We start from the raw sequence: 22363 nt of genomic DNA, 5'->3' as shown, positions 1-22363 counted from the left end.
TCAGTATGGGGGATTCTTCTCTTTGTTTACATAGATTTTTAACCCACAAACTTGGATTTTTACCCCAAAGGGAAGTATATCAGCTTCCTTTCACATCTGTTCCTTTGCCTCCTGTCTAGTATACACAAATGCTATGATTGTTTTTTTTTTCAGTCTTCCAAATATAGGGGTTTTTTTGTGCGTTTGTCTCTCTCTTTTCCAAAAACTGGGCGGGATGGGATGGAATGTGAAGTATTGTGGAAGAGTAGGATAAATGGGTACTCCTTCTCATTGCTAGCATGAGAAATAAAAGGGCATTTTGGTGTCTTACATATGTTGCAGTTCTGGAAAAAATTCAACAGCTCTTCTTGGAGGAGAAGAACATGAGAGGTGCATAAAGATAGGGGAGCATAAATATTTGTGAAGGACATTGAGGCAAGCATATGATAAGCAAGCAGTCTGGAGACTTATATATAACCATAATTAGAGATAGTTTAGGTGACCAGTTGTGAAACTACAGCAAGTAAGAAGATGATGCTAAGACTGGGAAAACTGCAAATTCGATGTCATCTGGGCACTTGAGAAGAAGAATTGGTTTCTCCCTAACCCCAGTTGCCAACAGCTTTGAGTGGCTTGTCTTTTTCATGATGTGATATAACTAAAAAAAATGGTTTTCCAAAGAGTGAGTTGTGATGAGTTTTGATGAATGTTGACTTGGATGACATAGGTAGATCTTCAGTGACTTGGATGATCCTAACTTGATGGCAGGTGACCCAGATGACTGTTGTGGAGTCCCTCCTATTTCTAATTCCATCTTTTTGCACCTGTTGTTCTGAGGCTGATGAGTTGATGTGATGTACCTGGAGGAGTGGGTGAGCAACATATTCTGTTGAGCTGCTGTGGTTGACGGTCCTCAGGCATAGTAGCCCCACATGAATATGGCTAGGGCCATCATGATCACAGCATTGATGTTGACTACCCGCCTCCAGAGCGGGTGCTCTGTGATACCCGCCAGATGCTGGAAGCCTTTGTCCTCTTCTGGGCTCAGTTCTGGCTCCTTTGGGCTGTCAGAGCTCATCCCACAAAACCAGGCCAGGCCTCGGCGTAGTCGGCCAAAGGAGGTCATTGCTTTGGCATCTGTGTAGAGAGGAAAGAGGCATCTGAGATTAGAGTTCTCACGAAATATTGAAGCCCTTGTGATGACTGTGAAGTTGTGACGGGGTGAACTCAAAAGGAAAGAAACACATAGTGAGAACATTTGATAACTTGGGGGCACACCAGGATTGTTTGGATGTGTATTTGAGAAAGGCTGGATCTTGTTTCCAAAATAACACTACATGAGAACCAGTATGGTGTAGTGGTTAAGGGGTTGGACTGGCACTGGAGAGACCCAGATTCAAGTCCACCCTCATTGAATGATTTTGGACCAGCCATGCTCTCTCAGCCCAGCCTAACTCAAAGGTGGAGGGAGTACTATGTATGCTGCCTTGAGCTCCTGAATGAAAGGTGGGCTATAAATCAAATAAATAAATAGCACAACATCCCCTCACCATCCACCTCTAGGACAGGCTCCAGTCTTCCATTCTTGGTGGCTGCATTCTCGGCTCGCTGCTGGCACCGTTTTGCTTCCTCCTCCTCTTCCGTATCCAGATCGACCCGTGTCTCCTTACTGTGCCTGAGGCTGAATACCAGGCGATGCAGCTGGGTTGGCGGAATGGAAGTTTTGAGATGTGCGAATGGCAAAACAGAATGGCTGTGTGGGACGGGGATTCTGGGAATTGTTGCCCAACTGAGAAATGGATCACCTGACAACTGAATGCAATCATTTCTCCTTTATATAGCCAAACCCAGCATGAGCTGGGCAACAAATTGGAAAAGTCTAGTTTAGCTATATAAAGGAGAAATGATTGCATTCAGTTGTCAGGTGATCCATTTCTCAGTTAGGGAGGTGTTGTGACACCACAACTACCAGCTCTATTCCCAGGAAACTCCCTGATGTCACCATCCCCAATTTCCTTTGGAATCCCTATTAGTGCCTATGAACATAATTACATAATTAAGTTGTACATAATTAAGTTGGCATGTAAAAGGCTTGTGGACCAGCTTATGGCCCTGAAAGAATTTCTGCCCTGGAAGCTGGGTCCAATTAGAAGATGAGAAATAGGTGGGTGGGAAAAGGTGGCGGTTGGACTGTTGAGGATTAGAAGAATATTGTCTGGTGGGAAGAGAGAGAGGGAATGTTCCCCCTTGGAAATTAAAAGCCAATTCCGACTTGTTTAAAAAAGTACTGAATTCAAGTGTGTGTGTGTGTGAGAGAGAATGAGAGAGAGAGAGGGATGGATGGATGGAACACATATACCTACGAATATACATACCTACAAACATTATATATTAATGTATTGTTCTAAGCTATAATTTATAACATGAAATAGGTGAATTTTAATTCTTGTGGATTTCTTAGTCATGGACATGTCATTTTCATGCAACAGTAGAGAAGGGATATGCCACTGAGACTTTTTGCAATGTTTTTTCAACTTTCCAGCCTTGGACCTGGGTTTTCCTGATGTTCACCCCCACCCCCACCCAGGTAATAAGCTGATCTGACCCTACTTTGCTTTTTCAAGATCAGCGAAGTTTGGCTGGGACACCGATTATAGATCAAAAAACATATTATTGGGAAAAGGTAATTTAAATAATGTTCATGTCCCACATTTTTTTTTTTTTAATAACTCAAGGAAATAGTCTTTACTTCTGTTTGAATGGAAGAAGCAGCCTGGTTTTCCTTTTGAATTGCTCACTCTGTTTGAGATGATATCACTTGCTTGTTTGTGAAAACCAGGCATAGAGATTCTGCTTCTTAAAACTCACTCCTCACTATGAAGAAAAATAAAGCTGGCAGGCTAAGTTTAAGAGTCATTTAGGAAGGAAAAAAAGTCAAGTATTAAAAGAAAGAGTTACCCAGCAGAGAAGCTGCACAGTGAAACACTATGAAGGAAGCACTACAAAGCTGCTGCCAGCTGAAGCTTCTTAGACTCCTACTGAAAGCTAAGTAGGCTTCTCTAGATCTACTACCCAAATTTACTCATGGGGCAACAGTATTTTCCTCATACTGGCTGTGTGCCTGACTATAGGGAGGAAGAGGTTTAGAAATAAATAGTGACTAGATAAGAATCCTCTTGTCTGTGAGTCTAGTGGGTTGGAAGGAAAGCCATAGAAGTTATGTAAAAGAGGGGTGGCCTTTCTAGGCTGCTGCCTCTGTGACTTGGAGGTCTGAAATGGAGGAGCTTCAAGTGACCATGGGAAGGAGACACATCTCTTATAAAGCCCTCGCTAGGCCCTTGTGTCAGAAAAAGTATTCCAATGCATTGGCACTATTTCCCTCATCCCAAACTCCCCCTGTACTTACATGTTTGTCAGGAATAGGTGATGTGCAGAGCGAGACCCCCATTGCAATGGCAGCCGTAGCCAAGAATAGGATGAGGGCAAAATAAAGGTAGTGGACCCCACAGATCAGACGAGGGCAGTTGCTTGGGAAGAGACAACTTCCTGTCCCATAGACGAATTCTGGGATCATTCGGGCCATGCCTATGGCTAGTCCCCCCATCATGCCCCAGAATGCACCCTGAAGAGGAAAATGGAGGATGAGTAACAAAACAGGATGGAGCCTTCACATTCTGTCGACACTTAGCTCCTGTTCAGGCGCCTTCCCCGTTCCCTAAAACTGAGAGACCACTGCAAATCTGGGAAAAGCATGATTGTTAAAAAGTTTAGAACGGTGTGACCCAGACCTTTCATCTCTGGATTTACACCAGCAGGTCAATATTTTCCCATCTCCAGGACTACATGTCATGAAACAGCCAGCTCCAGCTTAACTCCTGATGACTTATGTTTATGAAGATTCTCAGTCATCCAGGTGGAATTGTCTGGAGGTTGAGTCATGGCAACTGGACTTCTTTTCTTTTTGGTTAGAGACGTTTCGCTACTTGTCCAAGCAGCTTCTTGGACAAGTAGCGAAACGTCTCTAACAAAAAAGAAAAGATTTCCAGTTGCCATGACTCAACCTCCAGACATCTTGATGACTTACTTGGCACATGGCAGAAGTGGTTTTCCTCTGTCTTCTTTGGGATATTGTTTTTTTCAACTTCCTAGTTTCTGGAATCTCTTGTTGGTCTCTTATTTAACTCTCTGTAAGGTCCAAATTTGCTTAAGACAGATTTTGAGGATAGATAAGATGATTTAGATGCTACCATCCTAGCTGGGGTTGAAATTCTGGTACTCGTTTCCTCTATTTTGAGGGCTTGGGGTACCCCTCCATGAGTTCCATCCCTTACATGGAGTATGTATGTAAATGTGGTTGGTTGTGTCTTTTTTTAAACTTGCTCACCTCCTCATTCACTCTTTTGACAAAGACTCCAAGGAGAAAAATGGCAGCAATGGGTGGGGCCAGGTAACTGCTGATGGACTGGATGTAGTCAAAGAGCTGCCCACCCTGTGCAGCTTGTATCACAGGGATCCACGCAATGCTGACCCCCACAAGTAGCAAAATCCACACCCTGTAGAGAAGAATAGCAACATGAGAATGTAATGTCTGGGCTGAGATACAGGGACATGCTTGCAGAGTGGTGTTTATTTGGGGGTGGGAAAGGGTTTCCATGGGTGTACTCACTTCCACATGAAATTCACTTATCTGATTGTATAGGCGAGCTCTAAGGACAATGCTGGCAAAAAATATCAGAGAAGTGGACAAATTTGGGAATTGGCAGTATTTATAGCGGTATGATGCCGGTGAGTATTGTTAGCAATCCTAGCTGATGCCTGCGAACTTCCAGAATTAAAGAAAAGAAAAAATGGCTGAAATCTCATGAATTTGCTCAACGTTGCAAGATTTCAGGGGTTGTGCATTAGTTCTTATGACATTCCAAGTGAGAATATTAACCTCTTGCAACAATTCCAAATTGCTGTAATTAAAAAAAAAAAAATTTATGTTTTGGTACCCCCCCTAAGTGCACAACTCCTCTCACCATTTGAAAACGTTGCCATCCTTTGAGTTAAACACTTAAATTGGTTGGTATCACCAATCTTCCCGCATCTCGCTGAGCATGGTAAGAACTACTGTATAGTCCCAGGGCACCAGGTGGAGGAAGACTAATGAGATGCCAGTGGTTGGTTTTGGATAGCAAGGGATATTTGAATTTTGAATATGGGGTGGCCCAGATCTCTTTCTTACCGGCCCACAATCAATAGCTCCTTGTCATTCGCTTGTGGCCTCAAGCGTTTGTAGATGTCCATGGTGAAGAGGGTGCCACTGCTGTTGAAGATGGAGGCAAGTGAGCTCATGAGAGCGGCCAGCATAACAGCCAGCATCAGTCCCCGGAGGCCTGCCAGAATAAAGCATCACAGGAAGGAACAAGGGATGAATTACTAGGCATTCAGCATCACTCGTGCCATGCAGAGAAATCTGGTTGAAGTCACAGCAGAGCTGGGACCTCCAATTCAGTGGTAGAGTCCCAGATTCAATTCCTACTATCTGTAGGAGGACTGGAAAAACTTCTCCATGATACTCTGCCAATTATTGTTGACAGTCCCAATTAGCTGGACAAGTCATCTGATTTTGCAGATGGTCCCCAAGCAGAGGAGCTCTTACAAGCTGCCACCACCACCACCCGTTGGCCAAAGCGAATGCACTGGGGTCAGGAAGGAAATAATCTCATTCTTACCATTTGGCATGAGAGACACAACCAGTTTTGGATAGGCAATGTTGGAACACCCAACCTCTGTACCACATATTTGCTTGCATTCATCTGGAATGATGCAGGCTACTTCATCTGTAAAATGAAGAAGAAGGAGAGAGCGATACTCTCAGCTAACAACACTGCCTTAACATACATGTACACATGTACACAGATGTATATGTATATGTCAAATGGTATGTACACCTTAACCTGCTCCTGCTCGGTGCCAAGAAGCTTTTGTTTTTACCATCTAAATACCCCAAATTTGTGAGAGACCATTCTGGGGTGCTATGTTCTTAAATTACCCGAGGAAAAGATCTCATCTCTTCTCGTGTCAGAAATGCAGGAACTAGAAAGGAGATAATTATTAATCTAAATTTTAAAAATTAAAAAACTTTAATAAAAATATAGATTTATATAATTCTTGCCCAATGTCGGGCCACATTAATGGCAAAGATATTTCCAACCAGCAAGTCATTCTGTGTGCATGTCGGTCCCAAAGGGCACTGTAAAAGATGGACAGTTGTTTGAATAGCGCCACATTCACAGTAAATATCCTTGTCCTCAGGAAAAAAAACTCAATTTTTCCATTTGATCTTTAGTTCCACCCAAGCCAGTGAGCAGTCTATTTAAACATCTCCAAACCCTCCACTCCTCCTCCGAACCTCCAGGCAACTCCTCAAGCGGTTCTATCCAATCGTAAAGATGTTTTGCTTGGGATTCCCATCTTTTTAAAGGAAGATGGAGATCCCATCTTCCTTTATTTTCATTTTCCAGGAAAAGATGGGAGAGGGGTTTTTGGACCTATTCCCTATGAGCCAAAGAAACAACCCACTCCTCAGTTTCTCAGACAAGTAATTATGTTAATTTCTTGTAGTAAATCCTGTGGCATTTAGACCCATTTGATATAAATACTGTACATAAACGAAGTGCTATCTTAAGTTAAGAAGAATCCTTATCATCTATCTATCTATCTATCTATCTATCTATCTATCTATCTATCTATCTATCTATCTATCTATCTATCTATCTATCATCTATCTCATCTCTCTCTCTCTCTCTAATCTATTGTACTATCTATCATTGTCATCTATATCTATCTATATCATCTATCGCCGTATCTATCTATCTATCTATCTATCTATCTATCTATCTATCTATCTATCTATCTATCTATCTATCTATCTATCTATCTAATCTATTGTCCTATCTATCATCTATCTATCATCATTACCTTATTTCCACATGCTAGCAAAATAATGCTTAGCATCATTCAGTGCAGATTACAGCCTTACTTGGAAAGGGAGATGCCAGTCAAGATGGCTTGAGAAGAAAAGGCCGAAGAACACAAGACATTGTTGCTGATGCATGCAGGAGAACTGAGGGAACCAAACACCAAAAAGAAGTTGAGGGGTGGGGAGTGGTGGTGGGGGGGGATATCACTCTGCTACCATCTAGTGGTAATTTGCATCATTGCAGCTCTGGTAGAGTGGCCCTATTCAAACAATCATGACTTATCTTTGTGTACAATTTGGTGAAGAATCGCAAAGAGAAGAAAACTTGAACTGCGCAGCTGTGTTCCACTATACTGCAGATAAAAGACTGGCCACACAATGGAAAAACCTTACAAAATCAGTGGGAAAGGTTCACCTCTAAGGAAACGCAAACTCTGCTAGACGATGCTTGGAACCTCCTTGTTCCAAGGCAAAATTATACCACTGAAGAATTCAACTCCAGGAGTAACGTATTTTTGAAGAGATTGTGAATATTCAAAAATTCAGTGAGTAGAAAGCTCTCATTTAAGGGGTGTCTGCAGGGTGTGGTCAAAACAGTCAAGATGTGCATTGCACATAAAAAAGGAGCCAGGCTTTGATTGCACCACCATGGCCACCATCTTGACTTTTCTGACACACACATACCTTACGGGCATCCCTGCTCTCATTGGAGATAACATGTGCCTAATGTAAAAAAAAAGGGCATCTGGCCTGTTGTTAGAATAGTTTTGTAACTGTATCTTAGTAATTGTTTTGCTCCTTTACTCTAAAACAGAAGAGACAAGAACTGGTGCAACTGGCAGATTTTCTCTCCTTTTCAGCAGAACATTAGGGAAAGAAGTTGCCATTAATAATTCTTTACAGGAAAAGAATTTAAAGCAAAAGCTTTAAACAGTTTTTAAGGGACTTGCAACTGTTGATGGAATCCATGCCACACATAATGGGTATAGGCAGTCTACCCCTGTTATAGTGTATGTATAGTTCCCTACGGTCAGAATGAATTCCTGCTTTTCACTCTAAAGAAAGTAAAGCTGCTTGATATTCATTCATGTACAGAGAGAGAGTAAAAACTCAGGGCTTCCCAGCTCTTCAATAGGACTGTGCAGCAATCTAAAGTCACAGAAGAAAATGGGGTTTCTTGTGCGCAGGACTGTGCATTCAGCATCTGTTGGGGGTGTCCCCTGAAGCTACAGGGTACAATCTTGAGAAAAGATGCATTGGATTTAAAGTGTTTCCAACCGATGCTCTGTGCACGCTTCTACACACTCCAAATCACATTTTGCCCATCAAATGTGGGTCACTGCACAGCTCATATGGCCCAACTCGTTAGCATAATTGCTCCAGTTGTATTGCTACCTTTTTCATGTTGCTGAAAGAAGGAACAAAGATCACTGGAGAAACAACACATACTAGGGTTAACAAGATTGTTTCTGGATTAAAGCCACGGAGAACAAAGCAACAGTTGAACTTTAATTGGAAAGTCTTTCAAGTCCCTTCAGCAGGCAGGCTGGAAGGGAAGAAGATGTGCTTATAAGCAATAAGCAAACCAAGACTGAGAACATACAAAAGTTCATACTACCCCTAATGTAACTAGATAAGCCACATCTTTTTTTGAGATAAAATCAATACACATTGCAGTTGATTTTATGTTATCTAACATCTAGATCAGTGATTCCCAACCTTTTTGAAGCTGCCGCCCCCCTAAGGAGCGGAAAATTTTTCAACGCCACCCCTTGTGAAAATCCTGTAATTTAGGGTAATGGGGGGAGGGGAGTTACTGAATTATAAAAGGCAAAAATTTTAAGTAATTTTTTTCAGTAGACTTACACACCAAATTTGTTCGATTTAACTCGATACTTTTGCCCTGGAAGGTAATTGCATTCCTTTTATTAAAATTAAAATAACTAATGCAAAAAAATAAAGATAAAGAACTAATAAGCACACTTACCTAGCCGACTGGCCAAATAAACAATGAAAGTAAATCAAAACTGAGGGGAAAAAACAGAAATGAAGCGAACGAAAAGCAACTCAAGAAACACGGGTCAAATCAAACATTCATATTGAAAGGACGCTCAACGCACGCACTGCAATTAATCGCACGGGAAGACAGCTGACGCATGTGCTGTGCTGGTTGGGATTGGAGAAGAATCGTAGTTTCAAGTTCTTCAAGGTCAGCCTGCCTAGAATACAAATTTGTCTCACCATTCTTAGAAGTGCGTGAGGGCAGCCGTCGCGTAAGTTCATTTTATTGCTGGTACAAATGGTGTAAACCGGATAATCGATTTAATAAATTTTTTTGGGAGTTTTAAAATTAAGTTCGAATGCCAAAACATGCTCATCGCCCCTCTACCGCCCAAAACATGCCCACCGCCCCCCTACCGCCCAAAACAAGTTCACCGCCCCTCAGCATCCTCCCACCGCCCCCGTTGAGAACCAATGATCTAGATCATCTTGGAATTGGAGGCTGTATTCTCAGCCACCTGGACCCTACCAAAGCTGGAGAAGGTTTCGCTTGGCTGAGTTAGGTTCAAAGATCTCTAAATCCATCCCTTTAACTGTGCTTCCTCTAATGGCATCTGGGACTGTTCTTCAGTTCAGTTAATCAGCCACCTCACATTTTCCTTCTGATATCTACATCTCAGATGTTTACCTGGATAGAGAATCCGACTGATCATGCCAGGCATAACCATGAGAAACATGGGCAATAGTTTGAGGTACCCGCAAAGGATGCAGCCAGCTTTGACATGGGTCAGGTTCTTCCCGGCCAGACACCTCTGTACTATGACCTACATGGGAAGGAAATGGGAAGGTTTGCTGTAAAATATTTACGGTAGTCCCCACTTTAAAAATGAATTCCGTTCCCAAGCTCTGTCCTTAAGTCGAATTTCTATGTTCTAAAGCTGGAACAGTATTATTGTATTGTGTAATAAGTAGTATTGTGTAATTAACTCGAACTATTGTGTATATAACTTGAATCATTGTGCATTTAACTTGAATTTTGCTACAATAGGCTCTGTTCTTAACTATGGGTCATCCGTAAACTGGGTGTTCTTAACCCGGGGACTACCTGGGTTTCTTCTTCGTTTCTGCTCTAGGGTATTCTCATCCTAGTGCTCTTCAGATGTAATTTATGGGGTTGAACAATGGGATGGTCACAAGGTATGTGCTTCTATGGAATATTTTTTTTAAAAAAATTTTATTCTTAAAAAACAATCTTACCAAGCATTGAACAGTGAGTCAAAGTGGGTTACAAATACAAATGTGCATAATCATGTTGTCATATTTCCAATATATCCAAGTGTATATGTATCATCAATAAGAATAAAACATCACATATTATCTAATTAAACTTCTTAACTTTTTCTGTTACTCTTTTTCATATTTACTCTCTAGCCAGGCATAAAAAACCTGCCATATTTTATAGTATTCAGTATCTTCCTTATCTCTAATCTCCAGTGTCAACCTATTCATTTCTGCAGTCTAATATCTTCCTTATTATATCTTCATCATTTGGTATCTTTTCCCTTTTCCAGTTCTGAGCAAATACAATTCTAGCTGCAGTCAAAACATGAATAATCAAATACATATCTTCTTTACTATAATTTTCTGGTATCATTCCTAATAGGAATATCTCTGGCTTCATTTCTATATATTGAAGTATCATTCTTTCTAACCATTCACGTATGAATATTTTGATTACAGAGTTGGCCTTAGCATGGGATTACGCTTGATGGCATATAGAGCGTTCTTTAAGAATGGCTGAGGGTGAAATGGACACCCACAGATGCCATCACAAGAAATTCTGTTTGAATCTCATTACATTAAATACAGGTAGACCTCAACTTACAACCATTCGTTTAACAACCGTTCAAAGTTATGACAGTGCTGAAAAAAGTGACTTATGACTGGTCCTCGCACTTACAACCATCACAGCATCCCCATGGTCATGTGATCAAAATTTGAGTGCTTGGCAACTGGCATGTATTTATGATGGTTGCAGCATCCTGGGGTCACATGTTTGCCATTTGCAACCTTCCCAGGGGCTTCCAATAAGCAAAGTCAATGGGGGAAGCCAGATTCGCTTAATGGCCATGGCAAAAAATGTAAAATCGAGCATAACTCACTTAATGTCTGCATCACTTAGTGACGGAAATGCCAGTTCCAATTGTGGTCGTAAATTGAGGACTACCCGTAGGAGCTTTCCTTTTTAACAAGGCATCTGCGGAAGGATTTTTCCATGGGTAGGACTCCATTCTGATTAGTGGCATGGAAAGAGGCCTTTTTATTTTCCATCAGCTATTCTGAACTGAAAATATATGGGCCAAAATTGCCTAATTTCTGGAGGGGACCTGGAAGAAAAAGAAAAAAGCTAGTATAAAACACTAATTTGAGGGTATGTAGCCTCAGAATCAAATCAGAGATAGGAAGGCACCTCCAGATGTTGCTAAATTACAACTCCCAACATTCTTTTCCATCAGCCATGCTGGGAGTTGTAGCTTAGAAACATAGAAAGGCCTCCGGTTCCCTCATCTGGTACTATCATTCTCTGATCTGATTATCCTCTTAAGTGTTAACATCGGTCACTTAAGTTCCTAGGATCAACCAAGAGACGTGAAACATAAAAGTAAATTCCTATTGTTCAATGTTTCTTCAAGAAGCTGCACTAGTGTTGACTAGTACCCCAAATGGTCAAGCAAAACTATCCCTCTCCATGTGCTTGGCCTTAGGAGACACAGGTTGAGAATATATAAAGTTGGAGGCCATACAGAATTGAAGTTATGAATGTTTTAAGTGTGTGTGTGTCACTGCAAGTGAGAGTACTTAGCTAAGTGTGGCTGAGCTTGAAAAAGCTACACAGGGTTGAACTTGGGTAGTGCTTAGATGAGAGACCACCATGAAATTTTGGACATTAGACAGAAAAGCAGAAATAATTAAACAAATCTAAAGAGGCAGCGGCTCTGTACTGTTGCCAAGATAGATGTGTTTCTAAAGTTAGGAGCTGAATTCAGCTTAATGGAGACTTGGCCTTAAATATATGTGATTTTCCTTCCATATCAAGCAACCAGAATCAGGGTGCATAATCAAAGGTTAGAATTAATTACTTTCAATTTGAAAGCTGTAGGAAAGCTTCAACCTTCTGAGACATGATAGTTGGATTTACAGTCATATATGTAGGTAATGTGGGGATTCTAAGCAAGTCTGTTGCTTTGTAAGTAAGGAACTGGGAGTTTAATCTAGACTAAAAGGTTGTGACTCTTCAGAAATTAAAGCACAATTTTTATTCCCACCATCCTTCCCTGTAAAGCATTCTGTACCTGGTCGTTGCACCAATACCAGATGGAGTTGATGGAAAGACCAAGAATGACAGCTGGCCAGGGCAGATCACTAGTGGTGGCATCTCTGATCATGTGGAACGAGTCTTCACGGGGCAGGTAGCAGGAAGATGAGATGTTGTAGAGGGCAGGGCTGGGTGAAAGTGTCCGTGTGGGAAGAGCCTCCATATATTTGTCAAATAAGCCTTGATAACCTCCGACTTCACTGAAGGCTGTATGGGAACAGTCACGGGTCACATTAGACTGAATACTGCATTTCCATTCAGATGTTTACATGCTACATTACTCCTACTCCTTCCCAGTTTGGAGATCTCTTCCCTCCCTCTGACTTTTCCCTGTACAATGAAATTGCAAACCAAGATTGTAGGCTTTTTTGTTATGGTTTTTGGAAATCTAAATCTTGCTTTGGATTGACAGGATCTGTTGAACATGTTTAGCTAATGAATATGTAATTGCTAAAATGGCAGCGGCCAGATCGTCTTTACAGGAGCAAAATTAATAGACTTATACAATTATGTTCATCACAAGGATTATAGTGAATGAGGGTGAGTTCTTATTGGTTCAAATCATGCCTCTTTTAAAAAAAGAACATAAACACAGCATAAAAGGTAGCTGAATCTGTGGAAACGGCATTATTCTTCTGCCCTTAAAAAAAGGGGAGGGGATTTCTTTTATGTGGATTCCCCTCACCCCTGCCCCGAAGTGACAAAAATGCCAGAGTATCACAAAGGGCTGATGTAGTGCGAACTCCCTCTACAAAAAACCAGTGAGCAGAATTATGTGATTCTGGGTCAAATGGCTAATGCAAAAAGCAACTTTGGTGCCACTTTCTCCTGGACTCTTTGGGAACCATCAATTATTTCTTTGTTCTGCTATGAGTTGAAATTCCTTCAGAAGACTTAAAAGAAGGAGGCTCTTACTCTTCCTGTTTTCTTTATGGGATTTGAGGCTGAGCGGCTTCCATTCCAATATTTTGAACAACACAAGGATGTATCTCAAAGTGCTAATTATTCTAACCTTGGCTCAAAAAGTTAGAGTTGGATTTTTAGCAGAATATTTGCTTCTACTATTGACATGCTTGATTTTATATTATAGACATTATATATCAGAATGGATCAGGACTTCAATTTAGCCTATGCCTATTTTCATCATGCTTTCCTGTGTTTTAGGCTACTGGAACCCACTTCCTGCAGTTTGAGCAGACAGAAGAAACCAAACATTTTATCTTAGGCCGGAAGTGTCCTACTCACCAAACCCCATGAGGACAAAAGCGCCTCCAATCATGACAAAAGTCTGGACTGTGTCGGTGTACATCAGGGCTGCCAATCCTCCTGAAAGAGAGATGGAACGAGAGTCACGCGCAAATATAATGATGCTTTGGTCCTTCATCCACCTGGCGCTGTGTTATCTGCACCGGGTTTAGGCAATCAAGCACCTTTTAAAAGTTATTCTGCAGCTCCTGTAAAGCTCAGCTCACCTGGGGAAGGATGATGGGAGCTGTAGGCCAACGCATTTTGAGGGCACTACTTGGCCTATGTTGGGCTTTCTTTCAGATCCTAAGTTGACCTCCTCTACTTTGCACACTGATCTATTTATGGTACTAAGGTATGCAGAGACAGCAACTTTTTTTTTATAATAGCTTTATTAAGTTTTAAAAAGTAGAAAGATAAAAACAAACACAAACTAATAATCAAGAAAAAGAGTAGAGAGAAAGAAAGCTAGAGGTAAAGAAAGAAAACGAAAAATGGAAAAAGAAAAGGAGAAAAACAGAAATACAAAAAGAATGACTTCCGACTTCTTATACAGCAGAGATAAATGAAACATAAAATAACCTCTTACTCTAAAGCTATATCTTAACATACAGTTTTTGCATAATCTATTAATTTTACTAATCATCCACTCCATACAACATAATTTCATTTTTTTCCCGGTTTCTCACAGAAAGTCCAAAAGGGGCTTCCAATCAGCATTACAGTTAGTCAATGTTTTTTCTCTAATCAAAGCTGTCAGTTTTGACAGGCAGCGACTTTTTAGGATTTCTGAAGAATGTCTTCCCCACATTAGCTGGAAGTGCCAAGCACTGAACACAGGCTCTTTTGTCTGCAAAGTCTGCCCTTTGCTACTCAGCTACAGTCCTCCCTCCCTTCCTTGATGCTCTAGATTGGTGTTTCTCCACCTCAGCAACTTTAAGATGGGTGGCCTTCAACTCCCAGAATCCCCCAACCAGTATGCTGTATTCGACTATCAGAATTAGATGCGAGAGGAGACTGTGAGACTTGCTTTGACTGTTGGAGCTAGTAGAAAATTTTGTTGTTGTCCTGCACAAGTCCTGCTGTTGTCCCACTTGCCTTTGTTTTTGGGTTTTCTGGGTAACCAATCATATTCTTACACACCTGTAGTTCCTTGTTTAGTTTTAAAAACAGCCTATTGTCTTTGTGTCGGGGTCTTGCCCTGGAATGTTGCTGATCCTGTCCATGGGTGCTTGGCCTGGCTTTGCAAACCCATCATTAGGTGTTTGGCAACTCTGATGTCCTGCTTGAGTAGACCAAACAAAGCTCATCTCGAGAAGGGAGCGAAGACTTGTAAGTTGAAACGTTTCCCCTTATATTTATTTCAGTCACAGATCACACATCTTGGGATGCTCAGTTAACCAAGACCCATTTTGGCCTCCTTTGTGGGACTGGTTAGCGGCCTTACAGACAGGGAGATCTGAAAGCAGCTTAGGACAGATTGGCAGGAAGCAGCAAAAACTCGGTGAACCTTTAGCACACCACTCTCTTTTGCTTGATCACTATTCTTCCCTATTGTGAATTATGTTCAGGTTTTTATACATTGGGCTTTATATGTGTGAATCCTTGTTAATTAGTCAGATATCTTGGCCATAGGTGTGACAGGTTACCCGATTGAACAAGAGGCATGTGGGTTCTTTAAGAGATTCCCAGCAATTGCATCTTTCCTGCCTGTATATGTGTGTTTTAAGAAGACAGGCAATGCCATGGGGAAAAATTCATCCTGCAAACAATTCTTCCAGATTTCTGGCCTGATTATTTCTTGGCAGCTGCATGGTTCTTTGAATAAGATTTTCAGTTTTAGTTGGCTGATAGCGTGTGTGCATACGTGTGTGCGAGAGAGTGCTGGGTTGCTGGGCTTCTGTCTTGCTGTTTATGCATCCAAAATGTTAGCATCCATCTGAAAGAGGAACTGTAGCTCCTTGGACAGATGTATGTTTGGCAAAAGGTTGCCTGTGAGGTGAGGAGAAGATAGGACGGCAGGTAATATTCTAAACGAAGGCCTGGCTCGCTGGATGTCAGGATAAATAGGATTATTCCGCACTGCTACACTTGTTGCCTTGCCTTGAATAAATTAATAAATGATAGAAAAAACTCTCTTCTTATTGCATCGTGGTTTTTTTACGTGTGCTAGGCCCTGTACAGAAATGTCACTCCCCTTTATCCGTGCCAGTTTCTGACCCAGCCTCGGTACCTTTTCAGCTCTGCCAGAACCACCCATGGTCCTGGGTCATTAAAATCAGGAGTTATGATGCACATAAAAAGGGGCGGAGCTTCAATCACAGGGGTATGGCTGCCCTCTTGACTTTTTTGACCCTCCCCTTGTAGACACCCCTGCATCCTTCTGATTAGCAAGTGATTGTTCCCCCTGTATTTACTTCCACGTTTTACCTGCTGCCTAAAAGGCTGTAATTATGGCTCATGTACAAGAAAATCAGGACAGATGATTTTCTTTCTTTTTGGCTTGCCATTTGGAACATACCCCCTCCCCCAGCTGAACTCTATCCCCTTGCCCAGGAATTTCAGCTTCCTGTTGGGTACCCCGTCCATTCCTGGCCCCAGAACCCAGTTACCTGTCGCGGTATAAATGGTGGTTATGGTCAGAAGTGCTATGACAGCTAGATAAATATTCCAGCCCAAGGCTTGCTGGATGAACACAGCACCAGAAAACATGTCCACCTGCAGGAGGGAGAAGCAGAAACACCCCCAGGATCATGCACAGATTAGCCAGAATTTAAAAGCAACGAGAACGTTTATACTACCCTTCCTAAAAAGGCGAAAGGAGGAGATTTGTATTTCCAAATATTCCCCCTGCCCCGTCACCGTGTCCCAGATGCTTGGAGAATTGACCTACTGATATCTTGGTGAAGATATACATAAAAAGAGAGAGGATGGAGAGGTAGAGACGGATTCGCTGGCCTCCAAAACGCTTCTTCAGGTACTGGGGCATTGTGATGACCTGCACAGGGGAAGAAGCAGAGGACATGTAATTTTTCTTTGCGCAGCATCAGAAGATCCCCAAAGGGCCAGCGTGCTTAACCCACAACTCAAGTGTCACACAAGACTTACAGAGCACAGTAAGATCTGACAGGGTTGGCATATTCAGCTTGGCACGCTCTGGGTCACATGACTGTGGCTGCCATCTTGACTTTTTTGACCCCCCATGGATTCCCTGCAGCTTCTGGCTTTTCCCTGCTTTCATCCCTTCCAAATCCTATTTTCCCTCCTTATGTAGTACAAGCAAGTGATTTCCTCCCCAGCTTTTGGACTACAACTCCCCACATCCCTTGGTATTGCCCATGCTGGCTGATGCTAACAGGAACTGAAGTCCAAAACATCTGGATGGATCCTGTTTGGGTGAGATTAAGAGTCAGGAGGAGACTGGCATTCAGCAAGCTCACTCTGAAACTTTGGCTGAACTGTTTCTCTCAGCTGAACCTACCTCGCAAGGTTGATGTGAGGAAAAGTAGGGAGGGGTGGAGAGAACGGTGTAGCTGCCCTGAATTATTTGGAGAGATTAAAAAAGCCATAGACAAACAAACAAACAAACAAACATGTGGTTGAGAGGAGAAATCACTACCTCAGCAGAGAGGTAAACTGGAACAAACAGCCATCCAAGGAGGAGAACAATAAATATAGCCTAGGAAGAAAGAAAAAAATGGAGTGAGAACTAGGATAAGTCAAGCTGCCATCTTTTTCCTTTCCCCCCAAATCCTCCTCAGAGCTCCCAGACGATTAATTTGTGGCTTGTGACAGGCAGAAATGAAACAGGTGAAGCTTTCTCCAGCATTGCATTGTCAATTCCTTCCGATTATCTTGGAAAATGACAAAATAAAAATTGCTTCCACAGCAGCAGGGCTGAGGGCAGGGAGGGCGTCAAAAAAGGCAAGATGGTGTTCATAACCGTGCGATCGAAACCCTGCCTCTTCATTAAAAAGGGGCAGGGCTTTGATCACACAGTTGTGGGCGCCATCTTGCCTTTTTTGACCTCCACCCTGCAGATACCCCTGCAGCGCAGCCTTTTATCTCGGCGGGTGGGGAGGAACTCAGGCACTAATCAAGCTGCTCTGGTGCTTTGTGGCCCCAGTTTCTTCTCAGCAAATGGGGGGGGGGTCTTGCTCTGCCCCCTTGCTGGGATTCCCCAGGGGAAACCCCCAACCTTGCCCACCCACTACTTACATTCCACTCAAATCCTGCCACGGCCAGGCCATTCGCTGCCCCAGTGCCTGCCAATCCCACAAAATGCCCGCTGCCGATGTTGCTGGCAAAGAGAGAGGCGCCAATCTGTGGGCACAACCGCCAAAATTAAACACACACACACACACACACACACAGCATTTTGACTTTCCAAATCCACCGGGCCCGGGTTAGGTCTTGTCTCCCAATTCATCCAGAATCTGAGGCCGCTTTTCTTTCTTTCCTACCCTTGTTGCACCATCACTGGGACCTTGGGGGTCATCTAGTCCAACCCTGCCCAGGCCAGGAATCCTCATATCATCCCGGACAGGCCGTTTCACCTCTCTCTCTCTCCTTCCCCATGACCCACTTATCCTTCTTCCTCCTATAACATGACTTTGCTGCATCCCCTTTTCCACCATCTCGTGGCCTCCCCTCCGTCCCACCCCTCAATTGGTTTGGGGCCTCTCCCCCAACTCCCCTCTCTGGTTTGGTCACTCACCGGCCACCACACCATATTCCTTCCGGCCAAGAAGTAGCCCCCCACCGTCCCCCGATTGATCCGGCTCATGGACTGCAAACCCCAAGAGAAAGAGAAAGGAAAGATAGGGTGAGGATTTGTGGTCTGAGTCCCGCAACACATCCTACCCTGGTTGGCTTAACCATGGTGTGTGGAATCAACCGCAATGATCTGGGTTTCCTGGGTCATGATGCCCTGGGCAGCCCTGCTTTTCTCTTCTGTGGCCCTTGGAGCCCCCTCTCACCAGGACTGAGAGTCAGCATTTGGAGGCAGGGAACCCGTGAAAATGATCATTTGAGCTCTATAATAGGGGTATCGCAATTAAGAAAGCAAAGTCACGTCCCCACATTGTCCCCCAACCCCAACCCCAGCCCTGTCCACTGCTGTGAGGTGTCCCTCCAGGTTGAAGCTCCTTGCAGGTTGCCCACTCCTTCTTCCACTGTTTACAGTGGGTGGGTTGCCAACCCTCTAAATCAGTGTTTCTCAACCTTTGCCATTGCAAGATGCGTGGAGGTGGGTCTTGCTGTGGAGCCCCGTGCTGAGGAAATTCAACATCAGGGAACTTGGGAACGTGCCTTCGTGGTGATGGTCTCTGTCCTCTGGAATAGTTTTCCTTCCTATTGATATTTTGGAGGGCCAGGAAGACCTGGCTCTTTAGGAGGGCCTGCTGCAGTGAATAAAGAGGATGGCCTGGAAGGACAGAGGGAAGATCTGCCACCAAAGCAACCATCAGATAAATGAAACTTGAGCCCAGGCCAAGAATGCAATTTGCGAAAACACCTCAGACAGCCCCCCCCCCAATTTTCATGAAGATAAAAAAGGGAAGAAAGGTAGCACATTCCGACTTGCGAGATTTTAGTGGAGAATTTGATGGGCACTGAAACATCAAGAAAACCTGAAAAATTCATCTACCTACCTACCTACCTATCTAGAATTATTATGTCATATTGTTTCTCAAATATATATTCTTCATAGCCTTTTCTCACATAATACTCAACACCATTTAAAATAAAACATTCAGTCACTGTAATGCTACTTGTAGCAAGTATTCATCAACGCCCAGAATTCCCCAGCCAGCATGTGAGCTGGGGAATTCTGGGAGTGGAAGTCCACACATCTTAAAACGGCCGAGGTTGAAAAACACTGCTGTAAATAAAAGAAGAGTATCCGCACGGCATGGTAAAAAAAAGTCAAGATGGCGGGCGTCATGGTGTGACCAAAGCGTCTCCTGTTTTTCATTTGCAATGCAGGAGGAGCTTCAGTTGCACCGTCATGCCTGCCATCTTGACTTTTTCCACCATGCCCTGCAGACACCCCTGAAATAAAGCCAGAAAAAAGTCATTATTATGACTCGGCCCAGCATGCAAAATAAACAAACATTTAATCCCATTTAATTGGTATCAAAGGAGGAGATTTCTAAAGTAGAAGAAAGTATTAACTCCTTAGGGAACAAATAGTTCAGCCACTCATCTTTTCAATTTTACCCATTACCAGCTTCCAGTACATTCCTGAACCGTGTAACTGTGGACAATAATTAACCCCTCTGGAGCGATAAGGTCTGGAATTAAAAAGACAAGACACTAATGGCCTGGGGGGGAAAAAAGCCTAATAAATATGGATACGGGTCACCCTCCCAACTGACATCTGAGCAGAGGACTTTGTGAAAAAGGGCTGTAAAAACAGGTTGCAATGTCTCATTTGTACCCAATATTGCAACCGTTTAAGTGCTTTGCCTACATTATTACAACTGACTTAATGTTAAATATATCCAAGCAGTTTGGGTTAGACACATTGCCTCTTGAACAGATTATATGCACTTTCATTTGCACTTGAGTGAAAATTAATTTTCCTAATTAAAAATGATAGGTTTGCCCTTGTTAGACAACATTTGATCTTTAAATTCTGGCATACTTTATCGAGTTGCCCATTAAAAGACTATTCCCTGGGTAGTTTATAAATTGGAAGAAATAAGCATTGTAAAATGTAAATGGAATATTTTTCAAAGAAAGAAAAAAACAAAAGTGCAACATTAGGAAAAGAAATACATTCATTCCATTATAACAGAGGCAGCCTAAAATAATTAGCATCTTAGAATCAAAGGAGTGTTCAAGAAGTTGGTGTGAATCAGGATGCAGCCACACCTGATGGAGTTACAGCTCACAAAATCTTATGCCTTTTAATAAAATTGGTTAGTGGGGAAAGGTGCTACCTGACTCCTCCTGATCTGCAACTGATGAGAAGAGGAGCCCATATTGAAGTTTTTTGTTTTTTTCGCTCTTGCTGTCTAAATATACAGCAAGATTGCTGTTTTATTTGACGTTCTCCCCCAGTTTGGTCCCCTCTGAGAAATAAAGGGTGCCAGGAGGTAGACGCTGGTGATACGACTTTCTCGGCCTATAAACCCTTGTGAAACAATAAAGGCGTTGTGATAAAACATTGGATCTCCAAATCTCTTTCGCACTTCCCTAAAAACAGTCAATCTTGATTCAGATTTCCCTTCCCTGGCTATCAGCCCATTTGGAGCCAGTTTTCAACCTGAAAAACAGTCTGGAGGGAAATGTTACTGATTGTCCCCAGTATTGTGAGCCTAACCCAAATCGGATCTTTTTAGGGAAATTAAAACAGACCCTTTGAACCTCCTCCGAAATTTTGCTTGGCAAGGAAATCCGCGGTGAACCCCAGCAGGACTTTTACTAACTGAATGCCCCAGCGCTCACAGAGCAGTATCAGTCCAGTGTTACCTCCCATGGAGAATGCTGCTTCTACGTACCCAGAGACCAGTGCCAATGACCGCAAGGAAGTAGAAGCAGATGACAGAAATGTCTGCTGCGTTGCTGATGGCAGTCATTTTAGGGGTAAGGACTGGTGATTCCACCTCCATGATGCTGTAAGCGCCAGACGTTCCACAGCCAAAGGGGCAAAGCTAAATAACCCTCTTGGACCATTCTTCTGAAGAACTTTCACGTGTGGTTAATAACCAACTTAGTCACGGGTTGGATGTGCAATTAACTTAGAGTGTATGTGACCGGGGGGGGGGGGGTGATGTGAGAAAGGGCAACTTCCAGTATCTTGGTTCAACTTGCCTCCCCCCTCTTTTTGTAGCCAGAAGATGCATAGTAGGCAGATGTCAACAGGCAGAGCATTCCTTGATGCAAAACGTCACGTCTTGGTTTGGACGAGCACACGGTGGTTTGACATGTTCTAGCTTGTGTCCTTGACACCAAAAACAAATGTTTAGTACATTAGAACTTTCCTGCAAAATATTTTGTAAATACCAGTTTGTTCTGATGAATTTTAGGTAAAAGTTAGTTAACTTGAGTTAAGCCTTGTCCACTCCCTTTAGACCAGGGTTCCTCAACCTTGACAACTTGAAGACGTGTGGACTTCAACCCCCAGAATCCCCTAGCCAGCAACGCTGGCTGGGGAATTCTGGGAGTTGAAGTCCACACGTCTTCAAGTTGCCAAAGTTGAGGAACCCTGCTTTAGATGACCAAGAGCACGGATGGAGAATGGTGACTCTCCACACCTCCAACTAGCATGGACATAGGGAACTGTCAATTAGCCACATCCGGAATGCTCCCAAGTCATCTTCTCTAAACACAGCACAGGCCTTACCATGGGGCAGAGCAAGGCAACTGCCTTCAGGTGGCATATAGTGGCATAACTGCAGGCTATTTCTTCTGATTACCCCACCTCGCTCTTGGCCACATGGCATCTACAGATGCACTGAGCTGCATCAGACCTAAATTAATAGAAAGTGGCCTGCCCCAACCTTCAGAAGTTATATTCCTATTCTTTTTAACATTTATTTTTATCAGTGGCATTCAACAAAGGTAAAAATGATACAACAATGATGATACAGTTAAAATGATATATAATAGTGATGAAAGTAAACTGAAACTTTAATAAGAAAAAAAGAAAACAGTTCATGTCATATTAACATACAACTTGCTCACTCCTAGATAGGTAGGTAGGTAGGTAGGTAGGTAGGTAGGTAGATAGATAGATAGATAGATAGATAGATAGATAGATAGATAGATAGATAGATAATTCCCCTCTC

At 42.7% G+C, this 22363-nt stretch overlaps 1 protein-coding gene across 1 annotated transcript; it reads right to left on the bottom strand.

Annotated features, from left to right (window-relative positions):
- Window positions 1-650: 650 nt before the first annotated feature.
- Window positions 651-21203, bottom strand: SLC5A2 (solute carrier family 5 member 2). The gene is made up of 15 exons (XM_088142575.1): window positions 21074-21203; window positions 18286-18357; window positions 17787-17891; window positions 17188-17247; window positions 16462-16566; window positions 16181-16286; window positions 13569-13649; window positions 12301-12530; window positions 9636-9771; window positions 5697-5804; window positions 5207-5357; window positions 4364-4532; window positions 3386-3601; window positions 1530-1680; window positions 651-1116 (listed from the first exon to the last, which is right to left on the bottom strand). The coding sequence occupies exons 1-15, from the start codon at window positions 21182-21184 to the stop codon at window positions 893-895; spliced, it is 2025 nt and encodes a 674-aa protein (XP_087998701.1). The 5' UTR covers window positions 21185-21203; the 3' UTR covers window positions 651-892.
- Between the last annotated feature and the right edge of the window lie 1160 nt (window positions 21204-22363).

Source organism: Python bivittatus, unplaced genomic scaffold (genome assembly GCF_059951505.1).
Source record: "Python bivittatus isolate LINGU-HERP-01145 unplaced genomic scaffold, Pbiv_v1 ctg000440_np1212, whole genome shotgun sequence".
Classification (NCBI taxonomy): domain Eukaryota; kingdom Metazoa; phylum Chordata; class Lepidosauria; order Squamata; family Pythonidae; genus Python; species Python bivittatus.
Note: the sequence above shows the minus strand (reverse complement) of the source record. Positions and strands in the feature narration are given on the sequence as shown.